This window comes from Schistosoma haematobium, chromosome 7 (assembly GCF_000699445.3).
Source record: "Schistosoma haematobium chromosome 7, whole genome shotgun sequence".
NCBI classification, from domain to species: domain Eukaryota; kingdom Metazoa; phylum Platyhelminthes; class Trematoda; order Strigeidida; family Schistosomatidae; genus Schistosoma; species Schistosoma haematobium.
Window position 1 is genome coordinate 6786081 of NC_067202.1, and position 19855 is coordinate 6805935.

At 34.6% G+C, this 19855-nt stretch overlaps 1 protein-coding gene across 1 annotated transcript in view; it reads right to left on the bottom strand.

Moving 5' to 3' along the window:
- Positions 1–10649, bottom strand: part of MS3_00009505 (uncharacterized protein) — a 54867-nt gene extending 44218 nt beyond the window's left edge. Inside the window, exons 1-8 of the mRNA XM_051217889.1 lie at positions 10502–10649; positions 8881–9018; positions 7885–7959; positions 6564–6738; positions 4890–5032; positions 3968–4024; positions 3484–3617; positions 2817–2894 (exon numbers count right to left, since the gene is read on the bottom strand). Coding sequence (XP_051064321.1) covers positions 2817–2894; positions 3484–3617; positions 3968–4024; positions 4890–5032; positions 6564–6738; positions 7885–7953 — 656 coding nt within the window. The 5' untranslated portion in view covers positions 7954–7959; positions 8881–9018; positions 10502–10649. The remainder of the gene's footprint in view (positions 1–2816; positions 2895–3483; positions 3618–3967; positions 4025–4889; positions 5033–6563; positions 6739–7884; positions 7960–8880; positions 9019–10501) is intronic.
- Positions 10650–19855: the final 9206 nt, after the last annotated feature.

Sequence of the window (19855 nt, forward strand, 5' to 3'; positions counted from 1 at the left end):
CCATTGCTACGCCGTCGATCTGACGATATATGGTGTTATTAAACTGGAATTGAACGCCTGTTGTGCACATTAATAGTAGTTTTTTGAATTCCGGGGCTGGTAAAGGTAGGAGATCATAATTCTGACAAATTATATCAATAGTTTCAAGAAGTGGTATATTGGTGAACAAGGATGTTACATCAAAAGAAACCATGAACTTATCGGCAACATTCGTACGATTTAGTCTATCAGCAAACTGGAATGAATCTTTTAACGTATATGTTGCTAATCTTCGGCGAACCGGTTCTAGTTTTTCTGCTAGCCAGCGTGCAACTTTGTGATACGGTGAGTTTATCATTGATAGGATAGGTCAAAGGGGAACGTCGTGCTTGTGAACTTTTGATAAACCATACATATGAGGCAGACGTGACCCACGTGGTTTTAGATCATTATAAGTAGAATTACCAATCATTTTCCTTTTAAGAAGTTCTCTAAGCATGCCTTTGATTCGTTTTTCTGTTGGCTAGCAGAAAAACTAGAACCAGTGATTAGTAAGCAGCCAAACTCCATTCTTCTGAAGTTTGCTGAAGCAGTTGCTATCAGGCGCCAAAAGCCTGATTTATGTGTTCAAAAGGAGATGGTTATTAATCTTTCCTTGCCTTGGTGATTAATATTCCTTCGTTATATCTCAATAGCTTTTTCTTTTTCTTTAAACTCTTTCTTGCATTTATCACACCATTGAGTTTTATTCCAACTATCTTATTTTATCAACTGAACTCTACTCATTTTATTCCTATCAAGGTTTATTTGTTTCTAACCGTTTGAACTGTTGTCACAATGTTCTTTCATCATATAGGGTATATATTTACAATATTCATTCTATTAAATTTATTTACACCCTTGCTATACTATATGAATATGTCTTTAATATAACTTCCAATCAAACTCTTTTATGTAAGTAATTTAAACCCATTAATTATGATTTTAAATATCACAGGTTGTAAGCAGCTGACGAGAACCAACGAAATAAAAATGAATTCATGCTATTCTGCTAGAATGTTTGTTCTTGCTCTTTTCAAAATGATAAAGGGAACTATGTGTATGAAAAGTCAGTTATCTATTAGCTTTTCTTTATCCGAAGAGAAACCAGAAGCCAGTATTTACTATACTTATACTTTAATCACCTAGCCGAGACAATCATCACAGCAAACAACTATTTCAAGCACACATTGGCTTACATACACGAATTATTAGACAGCATTGGACACCAAACCATGTATTGAACACAAGCATATCACAAGTGGTAGAGAATGAGGCAAACAGTCTAGAATTAATTAGCAATAATTAAGGAATAGTAAAACCTATAACAGCAATTAATAGGTCCTTTGAAAGCTAACAATGAATAGAAAATAGAAATATAAAGATACATTTATCTACCAATTACTGAATGGAAAAAACAAGTGAAAATAATTCTGGAAATGGTTCCAAAAGCTTCAATTTTTAAAATATTCATCTCCTTATGACATAATGTTTATTGTCTCTTATGTAATTTATTACTGTAGTATTGTAATTTCATGTGATATTTAAGATTTAATTGAATCCTTTACAGATGAACACTTTGTATGGTTTGCCTATGCATGATATATTTGAGAATATTTAACGCTATTGAATTATTCTGATTGTTCTGTGGCGTAAAATATGTTGTTCTATGAATGCTCCCAGTTAACTTTTTATTTCTACAGTCGGAAAATTATGGATCATTAGTATTCTAGTACTTAAGCAATATGAACACGCATAATAAATTTTGAAGATTTGGAGACAAATCTGCAAAAGAGACTCCTCAACAGAGATTAATATAGATATACGGATGAAAAACTTGTAAATGACTTTTTTCATGTTTTCTTCATTACAACATGCATTACAAATCAAGAAACATCACATGGTAAAGTCAAGTGATGACATGAGAGATTTTTGAAAGGCACTGTGTTTCGGAATTAGGCGATTTATCTGAAGAAAACTTCAGAGATTATAATGAGCGAAACACATGATTTAAAAATAAAAAACAATGCTTCAAGTAGAAAAACTGAAATGAATCATATAAATAGGAGTACAAATGGAATAGATAACTGGCTTATGACAAAGAGACGCAATATCAATATATATTATCCTGAAAATAGTTGACATAAGCTACTGACCATTATTTTAAGTAGTATGGTTTAATGTACGAAATTCTAAGTTGAGTAGAAATTTGTTAGAAAGTTTAAAAACCAGCAACACACATCATAATAAATCTTTTGAACCTGAAGTCAAAAGGATAAGAGGCAGACCAATGAACACATTGCAGCAGGAATCGGAGGGAAACATCAAATAAATGATTAGCACTTGGAAACAACCGGGAAAGAGAGCTCGGGACAGAGTTGGTTGGAAAATCCTGGTCGGCGGCCTATACTCTACAAGAGGTAATAGGACTAACCTAGTATATAAGTAATACATTAGGTATTTTTAGGTAGTTGTCCAGAAACTTCGAACCTTGACTTCGTGTTATTCGGCACTCTTCTGCATGGTGTATCTATAATTCCGAGGGGACTTTCCATCGTCATTCAGCTTCGAAGTATGAGATGCTACCACTGAGTTTTACGGGCAGTGACTGACCTCTTATAGGACTGTGATTTCGCAGATGATTAAATAACTAATATTTCTCAAGTTCTTATCTAGCTAATCTTCAGTGTTGATTGTATTCTACCAACCAACTAGTCTAAGTGACTTGATATTAGGTGCACTGTGTCGAGATTTTTTATGGTTGGAGGTAACCATGTCAACGATAAAATGAAACTCACTTTATACCGTTAACAACAGCCACTGATATGCCATAGAAATCGAATAAATTTTCGAGTTCACATAGGAGAATTGATATTCTTTGAAAAAGAAAACAAAAATGAGTTAAAAGGCATATAAAAATAACTGTTTATTTTACAAAATTATCACTCGATCACAATTATCATTTCTTTTATTCCCTAAAAAAAGCTTCAATTATTAGGAAGTTAGTTTTTACTAGGGAATATTATGCCATATAGAATCATTGACAATCAGCAAACGGTAACTATTAACATGAACTCAAGGTCACATAAAGATCGAAATTAGAAAGATCTGTTTAGTCTTTAAACAACCAATATAATATTCAGTCATTGGAGTTTACAACACAAATGTTTATACTGTCATAGTCAATCGAATTGCGATATACAGCGATCGGGGGCTTTTTATACTTGGTAATCAATCGTTCAACTCTCGATTTCGTCAAATTCACAGATGATGTTTTGTCACTAGAATCCGTTAGAAGTTAAATAATAGCAACATAATCATGAGTAGTTTATTTATTTTTGATGCAAATTATGATGTTCATTACATACTAAACAATTGTTAGATGTTACCTGGCTTATGATAATTTTCTAGTTGTCAGTCTTTGATGAAAAAGACCATTTAAATATTTACATAGGAATTGCTTACTTGTCCCAGTTATCAGTAAATTGTGCCTCAAATGCTTGATAATCTTCTGATTGTGTTTGAAATAGTCCTTCTTCTGTAGTTAGCCAAAAATTGCCATGTGATGAACAAGTAGTTATCGGTGTACAAGGAGGAGGCTACAGAAAAAAGTACATTCATTACAAAGAGTACTGTTGATTCCTGTCTAGTAGTGCGAAACAATGGGCTAAAAACTTCGTTCTATTTAGAACTTCTCACCAGGATGTATCTGGATTCTAGTGTACATGTTCACACTTTGCTAAAACTTGTCACCAAACATCAATATGAACATCATCTGCTCAAGATATACATATACTAATACAGATGGAACAATCGTAGTCTTTAACATCAACAGCGACAAAATGCAGGTCGTTACCAATAAAACTAATGATTATCACAAGTGAAGAATATATAAATAGATTTGATAAACTGACCTATATGTATCGATATTTTATTAACTGTAACTTACAGTAGCTTTGGAAGATGCCTGTCTTCTTGACAAGGTAGGATTTTCTGTGATAAATACCTTTAGATGTAAAGGCAATGAATGTGAATAAAGTAGGATAATACTGATTTAGATATCAATACCAAGTTCTGATTTGTTTCAAACAAACTTAATATGAATAGAATGCCAGCCATAAATTAGTGACATATTTTTTTCTATGAGGTCGGGTTGCTGACCTCATGTCCAACCCTCCTCCTTTACCCGGTCTTGAGACCAGCAGTAACCCTAGAAGAGCTACAAGAGGAACTTTCATGTATCTGGGCAGAATTATCGATGAACAAGGAAGATCTAATGCAGATGTGACGGCAAGGATTGGTAAAGCAAGGGCAATATTTCTATAATTGAAGAACATATAAAACTCAAAACAACTGTCAGCCAACGTCAAATTCAGAATCTTCAATACAGGATATCTACTGTTAACATAAACATACTGTTTACATTTATCTGCTTAGGTTTGTTTTGTTTTTCAACACCTAGAAATTTCTGCGGTTTTCCAATTAAAAAGACTCTTTAAATTGTGTTTGCCTCGAGATCTTAAGGTCCTGGATTCGGACCCCCCCCTTAGGATTGTTGATGGTAATTGCCGAGGAGTCACAAACCAGGACGAAACAACTACTTATTGCTACGTGATTTTCGTTGATTGTCGAACTAAACGTCAGGTTATGATGTAAACTGTGAAATTCAGCAACCATCTCAATACGCTACAAAAATTAAATGATTTTTTTCATTCTGGTCATATTTCATTGTGTTACAACAAAAGTATATTTGCCAAGTGTTTGTACTATCAATGAGTCAATTTATTTAGTACGATCAACTGAAATGAATGTTTATCATTATATATTATGTAAATAAAGAGCTTTGCCTCCGTAAAATGATGATAACTTACAGATTCTGTATTTCTATCAACTTTGCTTACATCACGTACGGCAACAGATTTTGAGTCAGATAGAACACTACGTGATTTCTTTTTAAGTGTTATGGGTTTTGGGACTTCATGAATATTAGTAGGTTCATAGATTGGACATAAGTCTAATGAGATTTAACAAAAACAAATATTTTTAAGACGGATAAGAGGATTTGTGGAAATTCGAATAGTCAATCTTAAGCAATTTAAAGCCTAGAACATATATGCTACGGTTCAAATTACAAAACTAAATCTTGGCAGGAGGTGGTGAAATTTTCAAGATAAATGCCACCGTTGTAGAAGTAACAAGAGTATCAGTAGTAATAGAAAACCTAAGGCATAAACAATATAGTTTGAGAAAAAAACAATTAATTAGAAGAGTAAAAAGTATGAGATCATTTTGAAACTGAAGAGGACAAAGCGTGAATATATGTGAGCCACTATAACTAATTATGAACCATATCAGTCAATGTCTCCATTCGTTGGTTACAATTATCACTCAGACTCCATTCAGGTAGTCTGTACCCACCAACATAGTAGTTCATACTTACTGCCAAACTGAAACCGTCTAGATAACTGCTGAAAACTAAGGAGTACTGGAGTCCAACTATGTCAGGATAGTATGAGCCATAAAACATTGATATTATTGAATGATATTTTGTCTAACGTTAGAAAGCGGCTAAATGTGAAATCATATATAGATTCAGTATAACAATCATTTATATGAATTTAATGTAAAATCCATTTTTTATTCCCACTGTTTCTGTTATGTGTAATATACGCTGACTAATAATCAATACAAGTAATGTCTGTATATTACTGGACAAATTCAGTTAAAAATCTGTCACAGTTTTTATGTTCTAGATTGTGAAACAAATCTTCTACCATTTATCGTTTTCCTTTTCCGTGCGTTGAACAATATCTCAGTTGTTTACTTTCAAGTTCGGTTCACAATTATAACACGTAATTTTGTGAATCAACTCAAAAATTAGTCATATAAATGACTAAATTTCAACTTTAATGAGATTCTCTATGAGATTTAGACGTCATGTAATTGATCTTATGCTAAACCGTGAGTGTACAGTAAACTATGGAATACAATCAGCCCTGGAGGAATCAACATTTCTTATAGGATTAACATCTATTTCACTCAATTCTACTATCTGAGACGTTACTACTATTATATTCCGGTCATGAATGACCAGGAACTTCTGTTTACTTCGTCTAACCACCTAACAAGTGAAAACATGACAACACTTAAATTATTAATTTGATTTATAATGGTTCTAATCATCCTATAGTTGACATACTGACCAAAATTTGGGCAGTTTTGGTTGACATATGTGCATCCTATGTGGGTTGTTTGGATATAACCATTATAACATATGTTTATATGGAGTTGATGGAATGTGGCCATTAGTGAATGGCTGTTTGGACTCAGTATCTAAATAAATAACTCAATGGCGTTTGAGGAGAAAGGTACTTCATTCGAGTCCCAGTGTGAGGATCAAACCGAGAACACAGGGACACCTAACTAATGAGTTGCTAGTAGGACAAAACACGCGTCTTGAATTTCACTACTTCTAGTTACATTCTATCCATTCTACAAAATCTGAAATCATTATTAAAAATAATGATAAGGACAAAGGAATTTACCATTAATTGTAATAGGCTGTTGTGGTAATTTTGTACTTGGTGATATTAAATGCATTGATTTTGTTTGCATTGGTGATGGATCAAATGTAATTTGTGCATTCGATGGAATTAGACCACGTTGAATCAAATTTAAAGCATTGCAATTATTATCCGACGTTTCATCATATTGAATCAACTTCAATTTTTGTCATTGAATGAAGATTGAAAAAAACTGAATATTTTACCCTTTGTATATACACATGTTATTCACAAATCACAGAATCAAGATGAAAGTGCCCTAGCTGCAGCTGTTTGAGGTACTGAGGTGGGATGTGGTGATGGCTATGGGGACGTTGCTGTGGCGTTGGGTGAAGGAGTCATTTTATGGAGTAGACTCTGTTGATGAGAAGACACGAGATTTCCTAGTTCCTCAGCTGCTGACGCAGCTGGACTACCTAGTGGTTGAGAGATTTGTGTCTCGCACTTGTTGGGGATCTGCTTATTTTGACGTCTACTCTAACGTACCTACTTCGACGTGCACTACACGCACTGAACAATGAGTCGGAAGGTTAGTTACTAGTATCTCAGTTCCTCGAGATTGTCTTTGAGATTATAGACTAACAGCTGCAGCTGGTGAATACAATACAGCCAATATACATAATAGAAATATCTAGGGTGGTTAATTCAGTCTTAACTACTATTACAATAACCACTCATGAAACAAGCTGAAACACATTAAGAAGATTTCGTCATCGGTTTTCCTCACGAACTTATGTGACCAAAAAGATTACTAAAAACTAAGGTGCACTAATGGACTGATTTGTCTGAAATCCTCACAGCCAACCGGTTATATTATACGAAATATTAACTGTGGTATCAGTAAATTATACAGATGAATGGGATCAGTTAAATATGCGTATTGTTAGTAAGCTAGTAAGTGCTCACATATATTTATAGTAAATAAAGTTATTGTGGTCGATAAATATGGCATATTCGACATCATACGATCATAACTATCTTGGTTGTCATGGAAGGTGTTTTTATAATTGAATCACTTAAAACAATACCTGACAGAAATATTCAACCTGGATTAATACCTGATATAAATTATTAAAACATTTCCCGTTCAATACAAAATCATCAGAAAACAATGAGTGGAATGACAGTAATTTTGACTGAAGTGATCATTAGTTGCCTATAGGCCTACTGAAAATGACCAGTTCGGTAAGTAGACTAATTACATTCGATTACATTTGAACAAACTTGAAGTTGCTTGTAACATTAGACATTGAATGTGGATAGCGTTTAAAAAGGCCAAGTGATTACAGTAATTCATGCATACTTTTAAATCTCTCTTCTTTTTTCTGACGGTAGTTAGTGCGACATTTGACTGACTTTTACTTTCTTGCATCTTTTTCTGAATTTCAACAAAAGAGATAAAAATAATTTAATTGAAAGATCCACTCCTTTGATATATTGTGAAACTTATGCATAAGTGATGAATGAACGGTAATAGCGATCAACGTTCAGGAAGATAAATTGGATTTTCAATAACTCCTTCATCTATGTCCGTTTATACCACTTAGTAATAATATGACAAGCCCCTACAAAAGTGGTATGATTTGAAATAAATTACATAAACCTTTACTGTGTAATTGAATTACTTCATTATTATTATGCCTGAAAGTTGACAGATAGTGCTTGTTTTTAATTCGTCCTTCTAAATGTCGTTACTTTATTGAAGGACCTTCTTATCAATATTTCTATAGGGTTAAGAAACCAGAAGCAACACCTGTGTAAAACCAAATACCTCAACAACTAAAAACGTTGTTCTTTTCTTATTAATTGATATGATTAAACAGAAGTTATACCTCACTAGTTGTATGTGATCTTCACTTTTATCCGTGTTTCACCATCTTAGACTGTTATTGGTTGACAGCTTTAGTTTTCTAGAAAATTTTCATTGAACTGATCAGTAAGACTTTCAAAATCCGTTCGATTAAAAATTTGAGAGTCAATGCAAACGATAAATTTAGCTACCTTAATGATTTCAGTATTTCTTCAATCTACTTTACTGTATGACTTAAAATAAAGTCAACAGCTGAATACCAATAATAACTGGTTTCAGTGATGGTGCCTTATTTTTTAGGAATAGTTTGTTTATTTATTTGAACACACAAATATTGGTACAAGAGTGTACAAGAGTTCACGTTTTAATAATATTTCGTTTCATAATAAATTTATCTATCAACCCAGTGAAACACCAACAAGTTTTTAATTATGAAATCCGTAAATCTGTTTGTGAATGTTATTTTGATTACTGATAAACCACACTTACGTTTTGTCGTTGTTGCTCTTCAGTTACGCGTGTTTGTAATATTGTTGGAAGTTGTATTCCATATGCATTCTGTACTGTTTGACGATTAAATGGATGACTTGGGTCGCTTAATATTTTCAAAGCATTTTCTAATTTAAACTGAATTATGAAAATAAAGGATGGAAGAAGAACGAATATATTATTTCATCCATTTTATTAAAATACACAACCGGTGAAAAGTACATGAAACCAAACATTGTAGTACTTTTTAGGTATCATTACCAAGGTTTGACTTTATAAATTCAAATAAATTGAGCATTGAGGAGATTGTTATAAATAAAGATAATATATTTTTAATAACCCAGTGAGTAGAAAAAGGAGATTTTCTGACGTTTCATGACACAGTGTGAGCCATTTCTTCAGAGAATAAATAACCAGGCCAAAATTAATCCGAGCAAGAAGAAAGGACGAGGTAAAACAAGATTATTCTCTCTGTTTCGCAGATCTTCTTTAGTTACTTACAATCTTAACATAACACGAAAAGATCAGTTGAAACAAACTCGAGAACGATGTGCAAAATTAAGATCAATAAACTAATTTTTAAACATTTATGAGAGAGACAGCGATGATGCACGTATATATAACTGGTATTGATCGGTTTTAGCCACAAAATTCTACAAAAGCAGTAAAATCCCCTTAAAATTCTTCTAATGAGGGGTAAGGTGCTGAATACAACACGCTTAGGAATGCCTCTTCAGTTATCGTGACAACATTGTAAGTTGGAGCCAAGTACACATTAGGGCTAATCTTTATCAAAAATGATGTTTTTTTTACCAATTACTGACAGGGTACATATATATCATTAAACCGGTATTGATCAATACATAACTTTTGACATTATTATTAAGAAACAAGTGCAGGCTTCACGAGGAAACGATATGAAAATTTTCAGATCAATGAGAGAATGAATGTGAATATCAAGAATAATTCACGGTCAGACTAGTTTTATTAGCTTAATTTAGATATACCTATTTTTATTTTAATGTCAACGGATTTATTTTACAAAAGATCTGAAAAGGATGTCTTGTAATTTTTTAAACATTTGCTTATTTCACACTTATTACCACTGATCAGTCATTTTGGCTCACAATTGTATGAACTGAGGGAAGTATGTTGAAAAAAACTCTTCATACATCTGTATGTTAAGCAGGAAATTATTGCAAGCTGTATATACCATTTTTAGTATTCCTTATCTTAGCTGTACAAATGTTGAGCGGTAAAACATTGTTGCTACGTGATACAATCTATGTTGAAATGAAGCAATATGGTAAACAATTAATCATTGTTGATGAAGGAGATTCGCAGAAATAAGTTTGTTTTGTAGGTGCTTATCATTACAGATGGGCTTCCGTTGTTTCCAGTCATACCTCGACTGCAATTAATTAATCAACACCATTACTTATAAGCTGATTGTTCTGTTTAAAAGACACTTTATGCGAATATCACATAGTTTGACCGGCGATTTTTGGGTACAAGTAAATGTCACAAACAAAATTGATACACTTTGATATTTTTTGGATAAAATCTGTCCACCATACTTTCATTCCACATTAAAGCTAAAACAAGGTCAATTATTTCTTACCTTTTCACCGGGGCTCAAATGTTTTAACGGATAAAGATCTATTGCATCTACCTGACCACTTTCTTTTGTGTTCGTATTTCTGTTAAGTAATGGAGAAAAGCCATTAAAAACTTAGCTGTTGTAAGTCAATAGAATATCTCAAATTCACGATGATATTTTGATGGTAATATCTAGAAGGCGTGTTCTTAAACTGAACAGAAAAATAACACCTACTTGATTCTATGTGGTGACTGACACATAATTCATTTAATAATCGTAACCGATGCCTGTTTCCGGACAGCGATAAGATAAGAATTAACTCCTTTAAAAATGTCTATTACCATGAAAATAAATGTGAAACCTTAGCCATGAGTATCGTAACAAACAAGATCATTAATATCTGGTTTTTAAATTTATCTAAAGAGCAATAATACTGCGAAACATTTCCGAGTTCTCTGAACTAGCCAGCTCTACTTTGAAGCTTTCGCTATCACTCAGGAAGATATTAAACGCTCTTTAAAGCAATCATCTAGCTCATGTTGCTTAATGACACCCAAAGGGTCCACTTAAGCTGATATTAGATTGTTTTTTTTACAATCCCAATCAACTAACATAGTGGAAATAAAGGGGAAAATGCGTTGAAAAATATTTTGAAGAGAAAAGAAAGTAACAAATGGTACACAGAATAACACGCCCTAACACTCTTCGGCACCTACAAAATTAACATCGAGTGACAAAACTGTTCAAATTCATTGAACTAACATTTCTTTATTCTCAGTTCTTTCGAAAGAAACTTTTGATCGTTGTGCCAACAAACATCGATCATTGAGCTTTAGTATATCATCAGCAAACTCTGCTGGCGAACAGTATTCTTCCGTCGCTTTTAATGCAAGTTCATGAGATAAACTCTGAATTCAATATGATGAAAAACGGTTACTTTAATATTCAAATGTGCTTTGTTTAAAAGTGACTGTAGTAGGGAGGATTCATCTACATCTCCTTTGTAACCATCCGCAAAAATCATATTCATCAGTGCTAAATTATCTCTCGTCTTAGCAAAATTTACTTTAGAAGACTACTATACCTTTAAAAGGAGTCCACCAATTTTATCGGGATATTGCATTGCCATTTCAAAATATCGCTTTCTTTGCTATGATACTTAAGGACGTTGATGATTTAAAACAAAACATGTAGTACATACAGAGAAAATAAAAACACAAATCAGTCGGACACTGTTCTAATGGTGTCTGAACCTTACGCTGTAGGTATTTCGATAAAGTGACTGCGACAGATTCACACTATCTGTACATCGGTATCGAACGAACATGAAGCAGTTTCGCATACCATTTGAGAAAAGTATCGTTGGGGTACGATTAGTTTTGCCTATATTTATTTTTCTCCTAGAGTACCTTTTCTGTACTCTCTTCTACCATCCTGAACGTCTGTTACGATATTATAAGAAGTTTAGCGATAAATAAATCGTGAAAAAATATATATCTGTAAGTCTTCGACATTGACACTGATCTCCTTATTTTCACTTGATGCACCCTAGTTAGAGACATTGATTTATTCATACGCACCAGTTCACGACTGGATACGTCCTGCTAGTCATACTTTACAATTACTAGCCAGCTTAGATCAAACGCTTCTCAACTTATCGATAGCTTCCTAAATATATCATCGGAACCCTTCATTTCTGAATTCTGATTTGTTCTTACTGTAATAGTTAAATTTTATTAAGTGACTGCAATAGGTGAACAAATTACTTTTCACGTATAATACATTTTACTTGCAATTAAAAGTTTCACAACAGTATATATTCTGTGCCTTTTTGTGTGTTTGTTATGTTATTATAAGGAAGCTGTTATATATCGTGGTTACTACAACCACAAACTTGACCCATTACTGTGAAATAGCCATCATAAAACTACCCAACCTGTAAGATCTTACTTCGAAGTCCCATCGCTGCCCACACTGACTTATCCTATTGTGACAACCAACAGTGCTTTTTAAAAAACTGCTACAGGATACATTCAGTGTGGAAATAGGATAATGGATTTATTACAAAAGGAATATGTTTTCAGAGTGACCACCCCATCATACTTAAGCATTGCCTTCCCTATTAAGAGTCTTCGTGTTAACATCTATTCGCCTTCTACAAGCGTTCGACGGCTCATAAACATCTTCTCAGTAATATTCAGTTCAGAATCAAGGATGGTGTGTTTGGAAAACAATGTCATAAAGCTCCTGGTGACATATCTACATATTCGATTTGAATTTCTGTAAAAAGATTATAAGTCATGACCGCTGTAGCAGAAAGTTGAGTTTATTTCCGAATCCGAAGCTCAAGGACGAGTAACTAACGTTGAACGAAAACAGAAAATCAGAACGAGAAATCAACAAAAAAGGAGGCCTGTCTATTTAGCAAAGCTATAACTCCGATATGATATATGGAGAACAGTGTTAGTTAATGTCTACATGGCTGTACTAACAGCAATTAGATAGCTACTCTAAATGAGTATTCTCTTCATCTTAAAACTAACTGCGTATTAGAGGCGCTCCAGATATTCGCCACCAACAGCATATCTGAAGCCGGAGAATCGGTGTTACAAAATGGGACTTTAAAGTAATCAACCAGTCGATGGCGTCAGTATTCTATCTCTCCTGAGAATCAGTCTCACAGAAGAATATTTTTACCCCCGAAAGAGCTTGTAAATATAACATTTTAAAGGGTCGGAAGTACTGGATTCCCAAGTGGGTGATTGCAGCACCCAGCCTGAAATGTGCTAGACTAGGTCGACTGGGTAGACTTTAGTAAAGCTATCTGATACTGGCTTTCTTGACCTCAATTTGGTAGCTGTACAGACTCTCTTTATTCAGTTCTGAAGAATCAGCTAAGTATCATGATGAAAGGACTTATTTAGTGAGGTGCATTGGAGATCTAACAAAAAGGACAGCAAGAGATCAGGCTATGTATGTGCTGATTCGCGAAACCAAATGAACAAAGACTAACAGAGTAAACCAAAAGTGTGGGTTTTTGATACGTTTGATGTAACCGGATCAATTTAACAGTCCTTGAATTTGTGGTGGTCGGTATTCGATATAATCATTAAACTTCGTACACAGTTAGTCTTGATAACCGTTCTATATAACGTCCTAACGGTTTATTAACCAGAAGGCAAATACGAAGTGTTGATTACGTTTATTACGAGACCACACACATATATCCAAATGTACAGATGCGTTAAACAAGCATAGAAGAGTTGTGCCGAAAGGCAAGCAAGCGAGCGAGAGCCAGAGCAAGAGTGAGACGAGAGTGTGTGAGTGTGTGAGTATGAATAACATGGACATATATATAACATGTGAAATGAATGAGTAATCGAATCAAATAATCAGTTAATAGTAAGACTAGCAGAGTGAATAAATGCGTAGGCCGTAAGCAATATTCAAGCATACGTATTTCATACAAGCACAAAATAATAAGGGTACAATAAGTTGTTGTAGTGCGGATGACTTTGTCCGCTAAATGAGTTAGCAAAAGGGATTAGCTGCGTTAGATGAGACTAAACTCATTTGCACGTGAGTCGCTATAATAGCTCCCTCCTGCAAACAGAGATATATGGAAAAATGTCTGTGTTTGCACAAAAAAATAGTAGACTGAATAGGGTAGTTACAATCGTTTGAAAAAAAGGCTTATGTAAAATTGCGATGAAAGTTAGTGTGTGCTGTACATTTGGTTTGCGCCCGTTGATCTGACTCCATTTAGAGTGTACAAAAAATTAACATGTACTAATTCTATGACTGTCTGAACGATAAAATAACACGTTTGTATGAGTGATTCAAATTATCGTGAAAATAGTAATAAATTGTTTGTGGGTATGACAGGGAAATAAATCGTCAAAATGAGTACAGTAGAATATGACAGAAATTGGTCTGTGATGCTGACAGAATAGTGAAATACGTTAAATATATGTTCTGTTGAGCAGCAGCAGAATAAATAGCATCGACTAGCGATGAGTGAATTCGAATTTAAATGCGTAACTTCCGTTCGTAGGATGATAATAGTTAAGTCGTGAAATAATAACTGCATCGACTGGTGATATTCGTTGCTGTACTGCAATTGATAATAATCATAAAATATGAAGTCAGTGAACGTTGTCGTCTGCGTTATGACAGATGCATTGAGTTATCATTAAATATGTATTAGTAGAAGAATGACCAGAGGAGCAGAATAGTGACTGAGTAGACGAGGTACGTAGAGTCGAATTCCTTTTTGGTCATGAAGCCTAGAGTGGTTTGTGTGGTTTGAGGAAGATGCGGTCGACCTCGTTTGTTACAAAACCGTACCAAGGCATGACAGAAATACTAATACATATGATTAGCGATGGCGACTTATGAGACTGACTTGGATGTGACGAACAAGAGTGTATCTTTGAGAGACTAGCTCTAAACTCTATGTTCTGATATACCGTGCGATGGGTATAGAATAGTAGTTGCAGCACTCGAATAACGTTTTTGGTGATAAGTGATGCAGCATGTAGTTATGCACTTGGAAGAATAGATAAAATGAACGTAATGGTTACTAATCAGCTAGTTAGAAGCATCCACAGACATAACAGGAGGTGATTTCGAAATGAAAAATGTATGTTGTGATAACATAAAATAATGACCTCGACTAAGTGGATGAATGTAATATTAGATCAAAATGACATGAAAAATTGGAACGAACTCACTTAAAGCAGGAAAATTTCACGTTTTTGAATAGTAAAAATATTCCAATGAGTTCTAGATGTCATTACGTAAAGTGGAATTTTCATAAAATAATAATTTGCTCAGTGAGTGATATGATTGCGAAAATGTCATAATTTAATGACAGCATGAACAAGATTATTAATTCCACATTCGGTCATGATATTGATAATAATGTAATAATAAGCATATAATGATAATTTGAATCGTAATCGAACAAACCGATGAATGGATCAATGAGAATGGTTGATATGAGTACAAAGTATCGATAAGATAATACGACTTGAGCATGTCCATACCATGATGCACAGGCTTTGCTGATTGCGTCGGATTGGATATTGCGCTGGCTTCGCTGAATTTGTCCGTCAAAGGTATAGAGTGCAGAAGTTCCTTCATCGACGTAGCTTGCTGCGTTGCGTTCGTCGTCGGCGGGCTTTCCAATTAATTGAGGCTAATGTCCTCAATATCTGACTCCAATAAATAATATCCCGTTAACTGAGTATTTTAGGTAGGCTTAATCTCCTAGTAGAATTACGGATTTTACTCGAGATTATTGAGAAGCCTGAACACCAGTTATAGAGATAATTTATTGTTAATGATTAATAATAATCCACAAGGGTACGGTGAGCAAGCACACGATGAAACAGAGTGAGTGAGTGTGTGTCTGTTTAAAACCCGTATATATTTTTGCGAGTTAATCGGGTGTGGATAAATTATCGATTATCTGCACATTGAAACCAATAGGAGGATAGCTTAAGGGTTAATGTACAGACATGCATTCGATCATACACACCGAAATTAACACAGTGAATTAAGAGTCTGAGTTACAATGAATAGACAGATGATACAGTGGCCAAATGGGGTTGCCACAAATTCATTAGAAGTCATGCCATAAATAGCAATTGGAATCGTGGTAAATATATCATCTAAAGAAACTATCTATGTAACTAGGTAACACAGTACTAAATGTTGGGGAGATCAAGAAAATCCCACGAATAAAGCCTAAAAATCTCTGAAAATGTTGAGAAGCATCTTATCCAATCAGCATTCAATACAAGTTTTGCCAGAAACATCTAGAGTGAAAAGTCACATGTTGTGTTTCTGACTGGGTGATTACCTATGCTGCTTCTATGTGTGGTAGCGTTACAGAAATTTCCGGAAGCTCAAGGTCATATAAAATGCTGTAAATACCATAGATTTTCTGTACACAGACGAACCTTAGAGTAAAGCGTTTCTCTATTTTCTCTCTTATCTAAGTCGCTTTCTAGATTAAGCCTAGGGGTTACTAGAAAAACTTAGGAACCGAACCTAGCGTTCAGTTAGAAGACTTGTCATCAACAATGGTATTACTGTACAGAACAACGTAGAGAACGTTGTTGAATATCAATCGTCGTATTTCTGATTTTACACCACTAACGCTCTGTCAGTCCTCTTTATATAAAGTAAAATGACGGCCTTTTAAAATGAGAAAGATCACACAGTTAATTCGTTGCCGATAATATGCATTTAGTTTGAGACAATCAAGAGATCATTATACACTGCCTATGATTCTGCTATATACTGGATTTCCAGTAGGTGTAGGAGAAATTAATCCCAGCTGATTTTATATGACTCCGAAAGACACGCTGAACGCAAATCACTACAAAACAATGACCTATGGTTTGTGGGAATGAATTGGCGACCAAACAAGACACAATAACTTGAAAACTAATAATAATAATTTATCAATAAACACTGTAGAACACCAGGTTGACACATTTTTATGTACGGCTGAATCTCCAATGTCTGAGTAACACAACATACAATGAAGAGAAAAAAGTTCTAATCTTGTTACTACCAGATTATCTTATTACCCAACAACAGTTAACGTACACATACAGAACTAACGAAATTTCGATATGAGCAAACAATAACTGAATATGTCAGTGATCCAGCCCTCTGAAAGTTTATCTTTTTAGGCAGACAATTCTGTGTAATTATAAGCCGATAGTAGAAGAAAAGAAACATTTTATTTGGTCTGTCAATTGTATAAATAACTAGAAAAATGGTTGGGATGGTTGGGCTTAAGTTACTGATGTGTAGATCTTTCTGATTTTATTTTTTAAATCTGACTAGACCTAGATACTCTTTAAAATTATTGTTACAACCTTCATTCAGTTATTACAATATCATTATCGTGAACTATTATAGATCATATCTTGCTGATGCTTTGTTTCGAGGTAGTCGAAGCAGCTTTCAGTTGAAAGTATCATAGTTTCCTGAGAACTGAAGACAACAACTCATACTTACTTCAGGTGCTAATTTCACGCCTGGCCATTACCCTATAGGTAGGACTCTTTCAGAATGTATCGAAGTTCAGCTGTTGATAGATGCAGAAGCTTATCAGATGAAATTTTCATAGCTGTTTTAAAACCACTCTGACTCCTTACTTGGTAAGACGAGCTGATAATCAACATGATATTTTAATGCTAACAGGAATAGTTTTGGATGCACACGCAGAAAAGTTATGGTTTGTTTGACTCAATGAACTAGTACCACAAGACTTTTATGGTAGTTACTCAAGAGTTTATGTGTAAGGCTAGGAGTTTTCGAATTATTGCAAGAGCAATGCAGTTTAGACCAAGAAGGACGGGATGAACATGAACGAACATATTGTATCTGGGATTCGAAATTAGGCAGTCATCAAGTACAAAGAAGTTGTAGAGACCTACTTTTATCAAGAGGACGCGATTGGTTTAATAGAAACAATTATTATCATAACCAATTGTACCTGTGATTGTTTTTCCGTATTTGCTTTTTGACTGCACTAAGGACATTCTTCCTTCCGTTGATTGTGACCTTGGACGCACTTACGTTTGCTCAGTGATTCCGCTTGTACTCTTTTGGTACGATCTCGGTATTCTTTCGATACCACCAGATCGCCGACGAATATATCTCACTACAACCTCCAATCGCCTTCTGATATCTAGTACGCAACCTTCTTGTAGTGGTGATCATAGTCGACCGAGACTCGACGCCACACTACAGAATCATCAGTTCATACCAACGCTACAACTACACTCGATGTCCCCAATTCCTTCAGGGAGGAAAGAGTAATGCCTTCAGTAGTAAGGACAATTCCACCGGCGTATTATATCACTAAGAAAACTGAAGTGGTTTTGCCGTAAATTGTTATGAGACTTTAGATCGAATTCCAGGATATTTTACATTTAAAGACTAGACGTGGTCGAAAAATAACTGACACAAAACTTGATTCGGGATGTTAATCTATCAGTTCGAATGTTTGTGTAAGGCACAGTCGGGAATAGATTGTGATAATATCGTGCCTACTATTAGTAATTTCCAATACAGTTTAGGGGGTCTCACCGGTCTGTCTGGACTAAGGATTCTTCATCAAGCATTAGAAACATTTGTAATACTAAGCAGCAAACAATGAAACAAAAAATAATCTCAGTCTAGAAATGCTTCAGATAGTAATCGCATTTATGCTAACTTTGCTGGAAAGTTCATGTCCACTCATACAGCCTGATCTCTCTTGTCGACTAAAATAAACCAAATAAATTAACACCTGAGTCGTTCAACAAAAAACAAATGGAGTCGCAAGATGTATTTGAGTGTTTGGAAAGTGTTCAGACCATTTTAACATTTACATTAGGAATAATAACCAGTAGTTGACCATGAAGTGACGCATCGAGCATTAGTGCTGACTTTAGTTAATGAAATTTACACTTCAAAGTTCATGTGTCGATCAAACAACAAACTCATTTAAAGGTTACAACAACAGCTAATCGTTCAGAATAGTATTGACTGAACTTATTATGGCTATCACTAACAGTAAGATTCCCTCATCAAAAGTGTGAAGATACTGTAGATGTGACCAAACCAGACGATTCTTTTGTCAGAGTACCTTAAGAAGGATATCTAGAAGACAAAAACGAAAGAAAGGCCCAGAGGAATCGCATATTTGAGGATAGACAGATGTCGGTGAATGGATGTTAACCTGTCTGATTATCTGTAGGAGAAGGAACATCTTTCATGGGTTGTATTTAGATATGACTACGACGCTTGATAAAACTTCTCTCGCTAGTGGTGACTGTTGAAACAAAAAACATCGAGGTCAATGTCAAATCTCTACAGAATTAGGCATTATAGGAAGTTATTTACATACTCAAACATTTTATGTGACGCTTTAACCACAAGATCAGCTTCAGGTAGTATGAAGGTTTGGCCGAAAACAGCAAGTTTCACATCTCCACTGAAAACCATTACGGAAAATATGGGAACATATAGGTACCGAATTAATTCCTGTTTGGTGATTTGTGGTTGCACAAGTTGACACGGACCATGACTACTCAGGGTAAACTTTGCATTTTCTCAGGGTACAGAATATCCTAGTGGGGTCCTCTAGGGTTCAGTGATAAGGTCTCCTTGATTTTCAGTTCGCATGAATAACCTTCAGCAGGCATCGTCTTAGCTATTACTTTTTCGCTGACGATGCTAAACTTTGGAGAAAAGTTTACAGCCAGAATCATGATATAAAATCTTATAAAGGTCTGACCGACTCTAAAATTGGGCGGATGACAACGGACTTACTTTTAGCACTTCGAATTGTACAGTAGTCCATGT